This window comes from Pomacea canaliculata, linkage group LG5 (assembly GCF_003073045.1).
Source record: "Pomacea canaliculata isolate SZHN2017 linkage group LG5, ASM307304v1, whole genome shotgun sequence".
Classification (NCBI taxonomy): Eukaryota; Metazoa; Mollusca; class Gastropoda; order Architaenioglossa; family Ampullariidae; genus Pomacea; species Pomacea canaliculata.
Genome location: NC_037594.1, coordinates 24,308,945 through 24,322,518, shown reverse-complemented (window position 1 = coordinate 24,322,518; position 13,574 = coordinate 24,308,945). Strand labels below are relative to the sequence as shown.

General features: G+C 38.8%; 1 protein-coding gene across 1 annotated transcript; it reads right to left on the bottom strand.

The window, feature by feature from the left end:
- Window positions 1-1,924: 1,924 nt before the first annotated feature.
- LOC112564741 lies at window positions 1,925-12,114 on the bottom strand. Its single transcript, XM_025239772.1, has 4 exons — window positions 11,994-12,114; window positions 3,496-3,683; window positions 3,149-3,238; window positions 1,925-2,726 (listed from the first exon to the last, which is right to left on the bottom strand). The coding sequence occupies exons 1-4, from the start codon at window positions 12,037-12,039 to the stop codon at window positions 2,433-2,435; spliced, it is 618 nt and encodes a 205-aa protein (XP_025095557.1). The 5' UTR covers window positions 12,040-12,114; the 3' UTR covers window positions 1,925-2,432.
- Window positions 12,115-13,574: the final 1,460 nt, after the last annotated feature.

Here is a 13,574-nt window from a genome sequence, read left to right as displayed (position 1 = left end):
GGTTGACCCGCTCGTGAATACCGTCAGTGTGAACACCCAGTGGACCAGCACCAACGAGTCCGTCTTACGTGTGAACGTCTCGCCACTCAATCATTTCAAGTTCTTTGTCTTGTACATGCGAGCATCACAGAATCCGTTGAAGATGAAATTTTCAGTAATTATGCTTAAATTTATTCTGACAATTATTTCAGAGAGAGGCGTTAGAAAAGCTGAGAAGACACCTTGGAACGTTGAAGTAGTGATGTTCGGTTTCCATGTTTTGTAGACTGTTTTGTCAGCAAGCATATCTCATTTTTCTCATTTAAGCGGTTTGTAGGGATTCGACTAATTCCTTTACCGAAATTAGCGAAATTAGTTCACATCTATGCAATCATAGCTTGAGAGGTATTCAAAACTCCCATTCTCTTCAACACAATTAAATAATTATGTTTAAAAAAAACTTATCTTGTTTTTTACTGATTTAAAGTAAATAATATTTTTTAACATTTCTTTGTGATATTTAATTATTCAAAACTTTCAAATTTTGATTAAATGTTTATATTTTTGATGTTCAAGTTATTTGATTACAACTTTCAGGCTTTTTTTGGATTTGTCTTAGAAAGTAGGGCTACAGGCAAAGATAATGGCACAGATTTTTATCGGCTTGCGACTTTAATGCTGGTTTAATCATGGCTGACCATAGCATGGCTAAAGAAACTACCCAGAATCTACAAAATCTTATTGAAGAGGTAAATGAGGCTCGGGTACGATTCATGGTTCACAAGGAAATGCAGAGTGAGGTGTGGAGTCTTAATTAACCAAGTGATTAGAATATTTTAGCTTTTTGCATCAGTGGCGGACGTGGAGTTGTGTGTCGGTAATGAACTGCCTTTAATAAACCAGATGATTTTCATGGTTTACTTTTTTAATGCATCTGTTAAAATGTGTCCTATTGGGGTCAGCCGACGACAGAAGGGGAATGAAGTCACAATATCTGCATAATCTACTATTCTGTGATGGTTGTCGACTGTTATTCTATAAGAAAGCTTTGCCAGAAACAGTAATGACCCGAATAAAATATTCATACTTTTTCAAAGGATTCATCGTTGAGAAGACAAATAGCATAATGCGAATTTTATTACAATATCTATGACACTATTATTTTACAGAACACTTTTTGTCATTACTAAAAGAGCAGTTTATCTTCACTGGTATACATGACAATATTTTCATTCAACCGTTCAGGGATGTGTGTGGGTGCGGTCATGCGTGTATTGTGGAGGAGGTAACTAGTTGATCCTCCCTGCTGTTACTACAACCTGTTTGAAAGAGTTCTAAACACAATATAAACGTTATTTGAGAAAGTAATACCTTGAGAAGCATAGATGAGATTTGTTGCTATTTCCCACCATAACAGTTTCACGGTCCACGGTCCACAGCTGGAGTAATGGACCGTGATGACACAATTTCCGAAATTTGGCAGGAGACACTCAGTAGTTATGCCTCAATGCTTAATTAGCTTCGTGCACCATCCACGTTTGTTAGGTAACAGTTGTTTGTTTGTGTTTAATGCCCTGCCAGCAACTAGAGCTTGTTAGGTAACAGATCAACCCCAGCGAAATGTTCACTGTTCACATTACAAGTGTGATCGTCAGCAAGGTGACTGTCACTACATTCACATCCTGCGCTGGATCCCTCGTCAACGGAAATGTGTCTTTCTGACTGGGTAATGTATGTCTGGGTAATGCTTGCAATCTCTAGTAATTTTCTTTGACCAACGTCTGAATATATTTTTAAAATCCTTTTTCATACACAAAGAAAGTGTTGTCATTCCCCAAGAAAGATTATCACAATCACTCTCTCAATTGCATGATACGATGTAAACATTGTTTCTTTGTTCAGAAAAGTGAATTTATTCATGAACTCAAGTTAAGCCGGAAAAAGAGATTACAACATTGCAAATGAAAACACAAGTGGACATATCAAATAGTGTAATAAAAACATGCAGAAATAATATAGAGAAAACAGGAACAAGTCTCGAAACATCCAATAACAATCCTATAACATCTGTAACATGTCACATAGTGACTACTGTGCAAGAATACTTGCTATGATGTAGACATTGTTAAGGTGCTCACATTATGGACCTGAGTTCGCACAGCGAATACATTGGTTTCCATGACTTCCGTACAAATTAAAACAATTGCAAATACATTCGTCATCGTGTGCTTAATGCTATAGTAGCAGCAACATAAGTAAATGTACAATTTTAATCTTAGTGCAAAATTGAACATGTAGAAGTAAAAGAAAGATATGGTGGAAATAATTTAAAACTTTGTTTTTCTTAAAGAAAGACGGTGGACGATGTGGAAGATGAATACAACATTTTGAAAAGTGTGGATTACATTTTAATGTCATCTCAGTATATTTGTCTCAGTCTCTCTGTAGTCTCTCTAAAAGAGATCGGATTTATCGCATGCTGGTGCTGATGAGTTCACACGTCTCCCCATTTCGCAGGTGACCAAGTAGATGTCGCGAAGCTTTGCGATGACAGCGAGCTGAGCCCCGCCGTTCACCTCATTCGAATAGACGCAGTCTATCTGAGTCAGACGATTGCAGCAGTCGCAAGACATCCTTCTGATGCGGTTCAGCTGCTCATCCAAACTCTGGAGCATCCTCATGCTAAGGCTACTTCGTATCGAGTTGATGATCTGGACAATGCTTATAAAGCAGTTGCTTCTACTGGCCTGTAACAGTCAATGGTAATAAAGTCTTAAGGCGCATGCACAGATGCTTCATGGGTTCTGGCACCAATCATTGCACAAACGACAAAAGAGTTAGCAAACTGACATTCATCCCGTCATGCATCGCAAATTCATAGACTTTAAAAACGCTTTTGACGGAGTCTAGCACGAGAAGCTATGGCGGTGACCAGAGGAAGAACTGACTCTTACGAAGGTGAAAAAACAGACTTGTCATCATGAGCAGGACCTGCTCACTATTGCCCACGACAGACGTGAGTGGTGGGCCCTATCACCGGCCGCATTTGTCCATGTCTTTACCCCAATGACCAGCACAAGGCAAAGGGACGAAGGACTGATTGAAATTCTCACAGGTCGTCATACATGACAATTTGATTATCCTAATGGTAGATGAAACTTTTACTTACCGCCAAAGATGTAGCCTCAGCCAGTCTCAGCACTTCTTGTGTTGTGTTTAAGTTCCTCTGATAATTCCTATTTCTCATTTTGATCTCATTCTGTAAGAGTTTTAGAAAAAAATTATTTGGGAAACATTACAGCCTTAAGAAATTCAGTTGAAATATCTTTGTGTGTGCGCTTGTGCGCATGTGTGTAAGAGTTGCGATGCTGTCTGATGCTTTTCAGATAGTCTGCTTGTCATCAGACTGAGATCCAGGTAGTGGGAGAGGGTGAGAAAGGACGGGAGTAATACAACACAAGGAGCAAAGTGAAAGGTGCGATGGGTGAGCAGACAATGGCAGTGAGTGTGGCTCACCTTATACTGATGCAAGATGCGTCCTACATTAATCTTCACACTTAGGATGTTGTCCTTTTCATCTGCCAGAGTCGAAGTCCCAGGCTGGCAGTCGCAGTTTGCTGTCGTGGAAGGTTCGGGATTCCCTTTCACCGTCACGAAGACCACGGCGATGACTAAGCAGATGACGAGGACCCACGCTGACTGACCTGGAAAAGATGTACAAGAGCTCCTGATAAGATTTGATGGTCAAAAATACCTTTATGTAGGTGTTATTTGTCAATAACTTAGGAATGCTTGACTTCCTTTTTCGCTTTCTTATGCCTTATTCGCCAAACAGTAATTTTGAGACCTGTTCACGGTTTACGGATTTTCCTCAGAATTTGTTTCCTTATTTTTCCTTAAAAATATAGCTGTTCTCGCGACAGTTTCTTTCAAATATTCTGTTAACAAGGCTTGGACAGAATAGCCTACGAAGACAATTTTTTACTATTACTTTTTTCTGTTTCCTTCATCTTTAGCGGAGAAGAAACTTCATAGACGGGCATAAATATCAGCATTCTACCTAACAAATGTGTTGTGTGTTGATCTTTCAAACACAACAAAGTAGGAAAATATAACTTTTACTTCTGCACCTTCTCTCTTTGTCCACAAGCCAGGAAAAGGCGCTATGAAAGCAAACACCTATGATTATGATTATGATGATAATTATGATTATGATAATTATGATTATGATGATGATTGTGATCATATCACGATGATGATGATAATGACGATTATTTTTTTTTCAACAAGAAAGCGACTCGACTGAACTAATCACACAAGGCAACCCCCAGAAAGTTTTCCAAGCAAACAAGAATCCTCCTTTCACTCGCGCCCACGTGTGTTCACCCCGCCTAAATCCAAATCTTAAACATCCGCATGTCGGCATGAACATCAAGTGTAGAAAACTGCCATTTAATGTTTTAACACATCATACCATTTACAATTAAAAGATATCAGTATATATATATATCTTCATAAGTTAAAACGAGTATCATTGCGGAGGACAACTGCAAATTATACTCTGGACGGTCTCCCTTCGTCTGACTGTTACTACCAAGTCTTGCTTTCCTTTTCTTAACATACTTTGTGTTATCAAACTTTTACTTACCAAAAGCCATGGTGTTAAGTGTTGTGATTTAAATATTAGCAGCAGAGCAAGAAGTCGCTGTCTGAGCAAACGTTTGGCGGTTGATGTCGGTTAGTTGCTGCCCAATAGTTGGAGCAAAAATATTGGCTGAGATATTAAATTTTCTCTGACCAGCTGTGAGGATAAGGTTGACAGCATCAACCAGCAGCTTATATAGGCTACTCTGCGATCATTCGTAAGGGTATCTTTGAAAACTATTTTTAGTGATGGGACCCAACGTGTTTAGGGAATTCTCCGGGATCGTAATCACCGGTGTTAATAAAATTTTTAAAAAACCCTCTGGTCTGTGATGTGATGTGATGTGATGCAATCATGGGCTCCACAACTGGGGCAGACCAGACTTGGAGTTCTCCCAGTGCCGGCCTACACGTGCAGTGTGTAATGCAGTCTCGACTACTGCCCCGGAACTATTAAGCAGATGTTACATCAAGCATCAAACGGAACAAACTCTCAAACAGGATGTCATTCACAACTTCACCGGATGTCAATCTTTTTAAAAATGAAAGAGAGAGAAATGGAAAAAGATTGAGAAAATAAGAAGAGAGGACAAGAAAACGACGTGGATAACTCTTTCTTCCCTCAATTTTATTAAATTTCTTTTTCTTAATTTTATTTTTTGCGTTCTTCCTTCAATTCATTCTTTCGCTAGATGCGGATGTTGTCTTCAGTTCTGCCTGCTCAACTGTGATATACTTTTACTGTCTCAGCTCAAAACATGTATATATATTCCTCCTTTCTTTCTTTTTTTTTTCTTTTTTGAATTTAATTTTTTATACTTTTTAGCATTTAAAAACAAAGGTCTTGCTAGCTAGGCTAACCCTGGTTTTGTTCTCTGTTCTTGTCTTTCTTTATTTCCTCCTGTTTCTTATTTTTTTTTTTTTTGGTTTTTTTTTTTTTTTGTTTTTTTGTCCCGTAATGAAGCATCATATTGCGATGCTATGCAAATAGTCAGCATGTAAAATAATTCAAGTGGTGTGTTTTCTTTCCGAACTGACGCCGCGTGCGTCAAGTAAACCTCGACTGAGTAGAGAAGTAGGGCGGACATCTCGTCATGCTCCACTAAACATTTCCTGCGCATGCGCCCTGTAGCTACATGGAAGTCCGTCGGCACAACACTCTCGGGCGCAAGGGATACAACATGATCCGCTTATTGGTTTATCTTGTAGAGTAATCGAATGGCGAAACTCCACCGAATATTTCACAACGGGAAGCAATCTGGCCTATCGATGAGCAATCACTGCAATCCAAACAGCTCCAAAGCTCAGATTGTGAAATATGTATCTGCTTGCGAAATGTGTACACAAAACAAAAACAAAAAACCATAATAATTAATTTCATTTTTTGTTGTTGTTGTTGTTGTTGTTACCGTTTAAAAAGACGCTGAGTGACATTCTCGGCATTTTCAACAAATTCTATGTTTATGAAGATTTGTTAATTTTTTTCTTTATTTATTCATTCGTGTATGCTCGAGCCTCGCGCGCAGTACATTCCTGACTGAAACATTCCTTCTTTTGTTTTGAATCTTAAGGATATTCCCACCCCTGGTTTCAAGTCTTCCCCTATGACATCATCGAAGTACAAGCTATTGTGGGTAGGTGGCGAGCTCAATTCCCAACTATCGTGTACGCCCATGGAACAAAACGTGGGACATAGCAGCATCGCTTGACTAATTATAGGAATGAGTATTGCAAGCTGTCGGGCGTGACACGGGAAGAACTACTTCCTTGTTCTTTATTTGTTCTTACAACCAATGACCGATTTATTACTCCACAGTTGACCCAATTCACTGGCAATCACCCAGGAGTAGCTCGTTCACCACAAAAGCTATATGTATATATGGAGAGAGAGAGAGATTGTGTGTTTGTACAGATTTTATATTTTAAAAGAAGAAATCTGAGATATATAATATATTCTCTCTTTCTGTATACATTCTATGTTGAATTATTAAAGGGATTCTAAAAGCAAAATAAAACTGCTTAGAATGGCGTAAAGAGTAGGATAAATTTGAATCTCGTCTATTTACATGTGTGTTCATGTGGAAAACGTTGAAGGTTTTTAGTAGAATGTTGTGTTTAATAAGAGAAATTACACGGGACTCCTTTTTTGCTTCCACGAAGTCTCGTTCTCCGTCACGTGACCCTATGACGTGTGGTTTCCATAGTGACAACCATGCCTTGAGAATGTGCTGCACCCGATTGCCACGAAAAGATGGAAAAGATTAAAAATTGTCTTTTCATCAGTTTCCGACAGACAGAGCCTTACAAGCCTGACACACAGAGTGCGTCATACGATAAAATGACGTCAAATCTTCGCAATGACCTCAGACACTTCCTGTGCGTGTGTGACGTCTTAAGGAGACTGACGTCACAAGGAGACTCCTCTGCTTGACCATCTCGCTAAGCTATCGTGGTTACTCGGCGGAAGGACACAAAGGTCGATTTCACTGGATTTTTTCATTTTTTATAAACATCCGCAACCGAAATAGTGCTAATAAGTGGTAATTAAGTGAGAAACAAATCCTTTATTTCTCCTGTACTGCTCTCGTGCTCTGTCATTGTAACTAAATATATTTTTGAAACGTTTGACCGTCGCCACAGCCTTATCACAAGCCTTTAGAATCCCTTTAACCGCAAAATTGATGAGGACGTCGCACATTCGGATTCAATGTCGCGATCTCAGTTTTCTTTCGAGATGGCTTCGGTAGGACACTAGAACATTCTCGCAACAGTTCTGCGACTGAAGCTGGTCGGGTTCAACCATGTGAACCTGTAGCTGGATTATGTTTCCACTATGGAATGGGGACAAAACATTTACAGCTAATTAGACTGCTATTAATGTGGTACTTCATGAACAGTTCGCCGACACTAGCGAGAGGCGGAAATCGTATTGACACAAAGAATAAAACAGGACAGCGACAGATAATAAAAGCATTTTAATGTATTACATCACAAGAGGCTTAGAAAACAAGAAAGTAAGAAAGGCTAAACTGGCTTGTGTGTTTTATATACTTTTATAAATTTATGTATACCCATTTTTCTGTCAACACAAATCATAAACACCGACTTAACCTGGACCCAAACCCTGAATCCAAATATCCAAATCCTAGCCTTGACTAATTTCAACTAACTAGAGACCAACACAAAAAATAAAATAAATAAAGCACGAACAAACAAAGAAAGAAAGAGTCAAAAAAAGAAAAAAAGCAAAAGATGTATCGAAAATGAACAAAAAAATTCACAAGAATCAACATGAGTGAGTATTTTTACCAGTCTTTTATAATTGTATTTGGGATTTATTCAATGTCAATAAAATGGTAGCCGTTGACGTCCTTTGACCTGAAAATCCGAACAAAAGGTCAGGGATTGCTGATGTCTTAGTTTGTCTAATCACGGACGTGTGTAGATGTAGCCTAAACAATAAATGTGACTAAACCGGAAGCTGTGGTTTAAACAAAATGCTTAACAGCTGTGTGGAAGGAAGGAGGGGATGGAGAGAGAAGATAGTAGATTCGCTAATTATACATGAAATCATTTAAACTAAGGCTAAAGCCTAATCTCTGATTATAGCTAATCTTTTGGAACCAAAATACAATTGGTTACTTCGACTATCTGCTTCATCGATAAGTTCCCCCGTTAGTCCGGGCGTGAAAATGAGAAACATTGAGAATTTTAGGCATGAATGACATCACCATCGCTGCCTGATCGTTTGACCCTGTCAGGTTATTAACATCTTTTGCGGATTTTCAACTACGTCATGGGATTCCTCGGTTTCATCTATCCATGGATGATGAAGAGGAGAATAAAAAACAATCTGCAAGTCATTTCTTCTTAACAAGTCGAATTCATTAACCGCCTGAGACCATAGGTATGAATCAAGCGCAAGTCGCTGCCCTGGGGCAAGGTGAGGAACTCGAGGATAAATCTTGTTTCCAGGTATAAAGCGGTGTTTACACCATGCAGACTTTCTTTTATCCAATGAGCCGAACAAACAATTTGCGGTGGCAAAGATGTCCCGAGGTCAAGAAACATAAAGTAGTTTCCGCGAATTCGCTTTATAACCTCGGAAACAAGAAGCTTTTCCATGCATTCCCCATTTTGCCCTCAGGAAACAACTTACTCTCGCTTCATAGCTGTGGCCCCAGGTGACAGAGCTCCCACCCCAACTCCTTCACCTCACCCGTACACATCTGCACACCATCTTTACGCGTTATGTTTCACCATACTGAAATGTATATTATTTATGTATTTAATGCAAGAAGTATATGGAGAACGGGGCTAGATATGTCGTTACATTTCACAACCTCTGACATTCTGTCCAGATACAGGTACAGAGTAATAAATTGCACTTATAGGAGAAACTGGCAAAACTAAATGCAGAAGTAAGTAGTTGAAAAAGAATCCAACATTTCCAACATGGTTGTTACAGAAAAAGATGTCAGGCTCTTGCCCCCCTAACCTTCTATTCCTCGCCGCAAAAAGAAACTCAGTCAAACGAACAAAGAACTAATAAAAACAAATAAAACCGAAAAAAGGAAAACGCTAGCCTTCTATAGCCTTATATTTATTATTTAGCGTAGTCAATTTCTAATCAAAGCATCATTTGGTCGACCCCTTCTTTTTAACAAAAATTTACTATCCTTGGATTTGAGGTGTGTGTGGCTGCGTCAAGGTGGTAACGAAAACGCTCCTGTCCATGCAAGGGGAGATGGACAGCTTCTTTAGAGAATGACTGAAACCGTGTTGTCAGACAGAAGAGTGAAAAACAATTGCGCAAACATGTGCCAGGATCAGGTCTGTGCTCGGATTATCGTTATTTGACCTTTTTTAAATTCTGAGAATGTCCATGTTGAAAGATTTGTATTTAAGACCTGAAATAGAATTTCGCATTTCTATTTACGATCTTTGTCCACATCCAGGAAACATAGTATTTACTCAGATTTAAGTATTCAGAATCTTAAGAACTTTAGAAATATATGTGAAGGGCCTTTAATGATGTAGCTAATGATAAACAACCGTTCAAAATGAGGATAGTCAAAAAGCGTTAGTTCACAAATAATGAAAATGCTTCTATGGCAATCTTTCCCGCCGCAGAGAAAATTTATGTCCTCTACAAAAATAGGAACACCCTTCCCCTACACACACACACATATATATATACATAAACACCATGGAAATAATATATAACATATTATAAGTCAATACAGTACGACACAAACACATAAAAGGGAGGAGGATTTGATCGTCTTGTGGAGTGACAGGACAGTCATTTCATTTTTGCTTATAGTGAAATGAGTCAAACTGTTAGTTGTATGAAATTTGAAGACCTAATATTTTAACAAAGATAACTTTTCAGAAAACGAACTTGACTGGGTGGCGTAAAGGGACCTTTAGGTGGCTGCTAAACTCTTTGGGACGAATGAGTTTCGCTGATAATTCTTTCTCTAAAAATACAGTCAGGTATTTTAGCCAGGACGTGCCTGCACATAATCACATAAAATAAATAATTCAAAGCCTGAGGGCGTGTTCCACTCCTAACTTATCTAACCCAAAAAATTACTGTGGTACTTTCTTTTAAACTATTGAGACAGTTTTTCAGAAAAAGGTTGTTCTGTGATTGATCCGGGTAAAATTGAAAGATTTCATCATAACCAGACAGGATGCGCACTTTGAACAGTTTCGTTTTCCAGTGTAGGTGAGACTTTATAAGGTAAAAATAATCAGGTAGAAATCCAGAGCGTTTCAGTCGTTTGGTAAAAGTGGGGAAAGGAGGGAAAAACTACACCTTACTTGACATGGTCCTGAACAAGAAGTCCAGATCCCCTTCTTATGGTTATTAAAAATTCCACAACTCAGGGTTTTTTGGCATAATGGAAAGCGTGGTTTCTGGACAAAAATCATTTTCCAGTGGTGCCTCAAAATTTAAAGAAAATATGGAGAACGAACAAAAACAGTAATTAACGGATCTGATCCATGATCATGGTGATTTTTCGGGCTCAAAACCAGACACATTAATTTCGCCACATACACTGTACACTGAAGCCACTTTCGGATGTGGTGTGAAATATTCTAAGAATCGACATCAGCATTGTTGTGATTCCATCAGGGATGCACATTTTAGTTTACACAACATCCTTATTTGTGTGAACACACGGTGTGGTGGGACTGACATGGCATCCGCGCGTATACAGCGCTGAGATCGCTGGGAAATAAATAAACACACAAAACCATAAACAAAATTGTGTTTGCCATCTTTCGTCCTGCTCATTTTTATTTAAATATTTCTTTATTTTTTCTTATTTTTCTGTCTCAAAATAACGCAAGAGTACGCATACACTGAACACACAATACACTTCCTCTTTCTCTCTCTCTCACACAGCAACATTCATCACATGTTCCCACGTGGCAGCACATTCCTGTAGGATGCACACTTGCGCGAGGTCGTCACGTGACCCGCCCATCACAGCTGACCCCAAGGTCAAGGAGTAAGGGTTCACAGCAGTGAGTGGAGAGAGGCTTGAAATGAAAGAATGATCATCTTGTCTGATTGATGGACCGTCGCTGCACGGTTACTGTGAAATAAATTAGCGGCTCTCACTATTTGTCCTCAAAGATGGCCTCGGATGCAGCGAGGGAGGAGGAGAGGGAGGAATCATCATAAAGACATTGGGCACCTGTATACACAGCTCCATCCCATTAATCACAGCTCCTGTCACAGGGAACCTTCTAGCCCTATCATCCCCTGGTCGTCCTGAAGACATTCCTGCACCATTCCCATCACTAACACTAACCCCGTTGTTTTTTTAAAAAAGAAAATATAAAACCAAACGCATAAAACGTTGATGCATTGGATGAAGTTCATGTGTATGGGTGAGAGGGTGTAGGTGTGTGTGCGTGTCAAATGTCATTAAATAGGTGTTGTGTGTGTTTATATATATAGATACACGTTACTTTATATTAACATATATAGATTATTCTGTGAATGTTAAATACATTTTATCTGTATATACTAAAAGCTGTGACAAAGAATAACACAATGATAGATTTCTCCTCATGCATGTTGTCCTGTCGGTTTTGTCAGCAAATTAAGAGTACGGGCTATTGAAATATCTATTTAAATGGATATAAGTTGCATCATGTTGAGTTCTGGTGCGTGAGAGAGAGAGAGAGAAAGATTATATGTGTGCAAGCACTTTGTGTTTGAGAGTGCGCACGCGCAAGTTTATGTTTATACAAAATTAACTAATCTTCCACAAAGCTCGAATAATGAAATCTCTCCAAGAAGAGAGTGTTGACTGACATGCCGAGATTTATCTAGAATGTGAACTGACCTTGAGAGAGGCGAGTGACATCGCTCATCAGGTGTGCCAGCGCCATGATGACATGATCGACGAGCACGACGACAGACCCTGCAACTGTCCTACTGGTTGACAAGCAGCCACTTTAATCGGTGTTTCGGCATCTCCTCCCCTCACCTTTCGCAAGGATGTCACAGCTGAGCGGTTGACGATAAATTCCAGAGAATTACAGAGTAAAATTTTTGTACAAATGACCATCAGGGTTCGACTCCACAGCACCCACAGGACGAGCGACCGCAGCATCGCTGATCAACCTCGAGGAAGGAAAGCACGAAAGTCTGTTTGATGTTAATGAAGGGTTCATTGAGTGCCGCCTGTCAGACGATGAAGGAGCCAAATCCGTAACGACTAGGCTGGGGCATGCTGCCACTTTCTGAGTAGGTCAAGGGCGAGGTGCCATCAAAGAGAATGGCACCCCCCACCCAGACCGCGATACGGAAAAGGGGGACGAAAGCCAAGAAAGAGGTGATTGTACTGGTTATCATCATCACCATATGCGTATGAGGAGTGTGGGATAGGTCGTTCTGTGTTTGAGTGCATAATAAACTAGAGAGACAAAAGTGGAGAGAGACAGATAATAATAATAATAATAATAATAATAATAATATAATAATAATAATAATAATAATATAATAATAATAATAATAATAATAATAATAAAAAAAACACCACAAGGTGAAAGGGGAGAGAATAGGAGAAACAGAAAAAATCGAGAGAAAAAAAAAAAAAGAAAGAAAGCGAGAGAAAGGGCACAAACGTCCGATTCTGCTCTTAAGAACAATGTACAATTCTTTAGTTAGGGTTAGATAGTACCGACCGACTTTACTCTGGTGGAAAGAGAGAGAGAAAGAGATCCAGAAAAAGAGAGCAAACAGGAGAAAGATGTGACATGAGAGATATCTTTAATGCCAATGACTCATGGTCATTATGACATGGGGGAAATACAAACATATTTACAGTAAAAAAAAAAAACCCAGTATGTTCAGCAGAAGTCTAAAGGCAAATGATTTGAACCTAAGTATATCATCATCAGGCATATTCTCTTACCAAAGGGGCATAACTAGTAATATATATATAGGCATTTATTATACGTCCATCCATCTATACATACACGCATCTATAAGTAGTTGAAACATTACCTGTATAATAACATGATAAGAAACCACTTATTCCAAAGAATAGGGTTTCTATAACCTTCAGATACAATAATTAATATGCAAATTTCAGTTCACATATATATATATATAAATACACGTCATCATTTGTGAGGGTAACAAATATAGCCTATACCCTTTGAACAATAGGTGTTTGGAAGAGTTTTTTTTTTCTTTTGAATAGTTTTATAATATGGACAGCTGAACAAAAAATGTTCTTTGTCTTTATGACATTATTTTTTTTTTGTCACAAACTAGACAACCTGGGTGAGCTGTTATAGATGGATCAAACCATCTTTCATTGGCATCAAAGCCAGAAAGTTATTGTTGGCAGTGAAGATAAAATTCTTCTATACCACCTATTGCTTGTAACAGATAAATACTATTTTTTATATCTTTG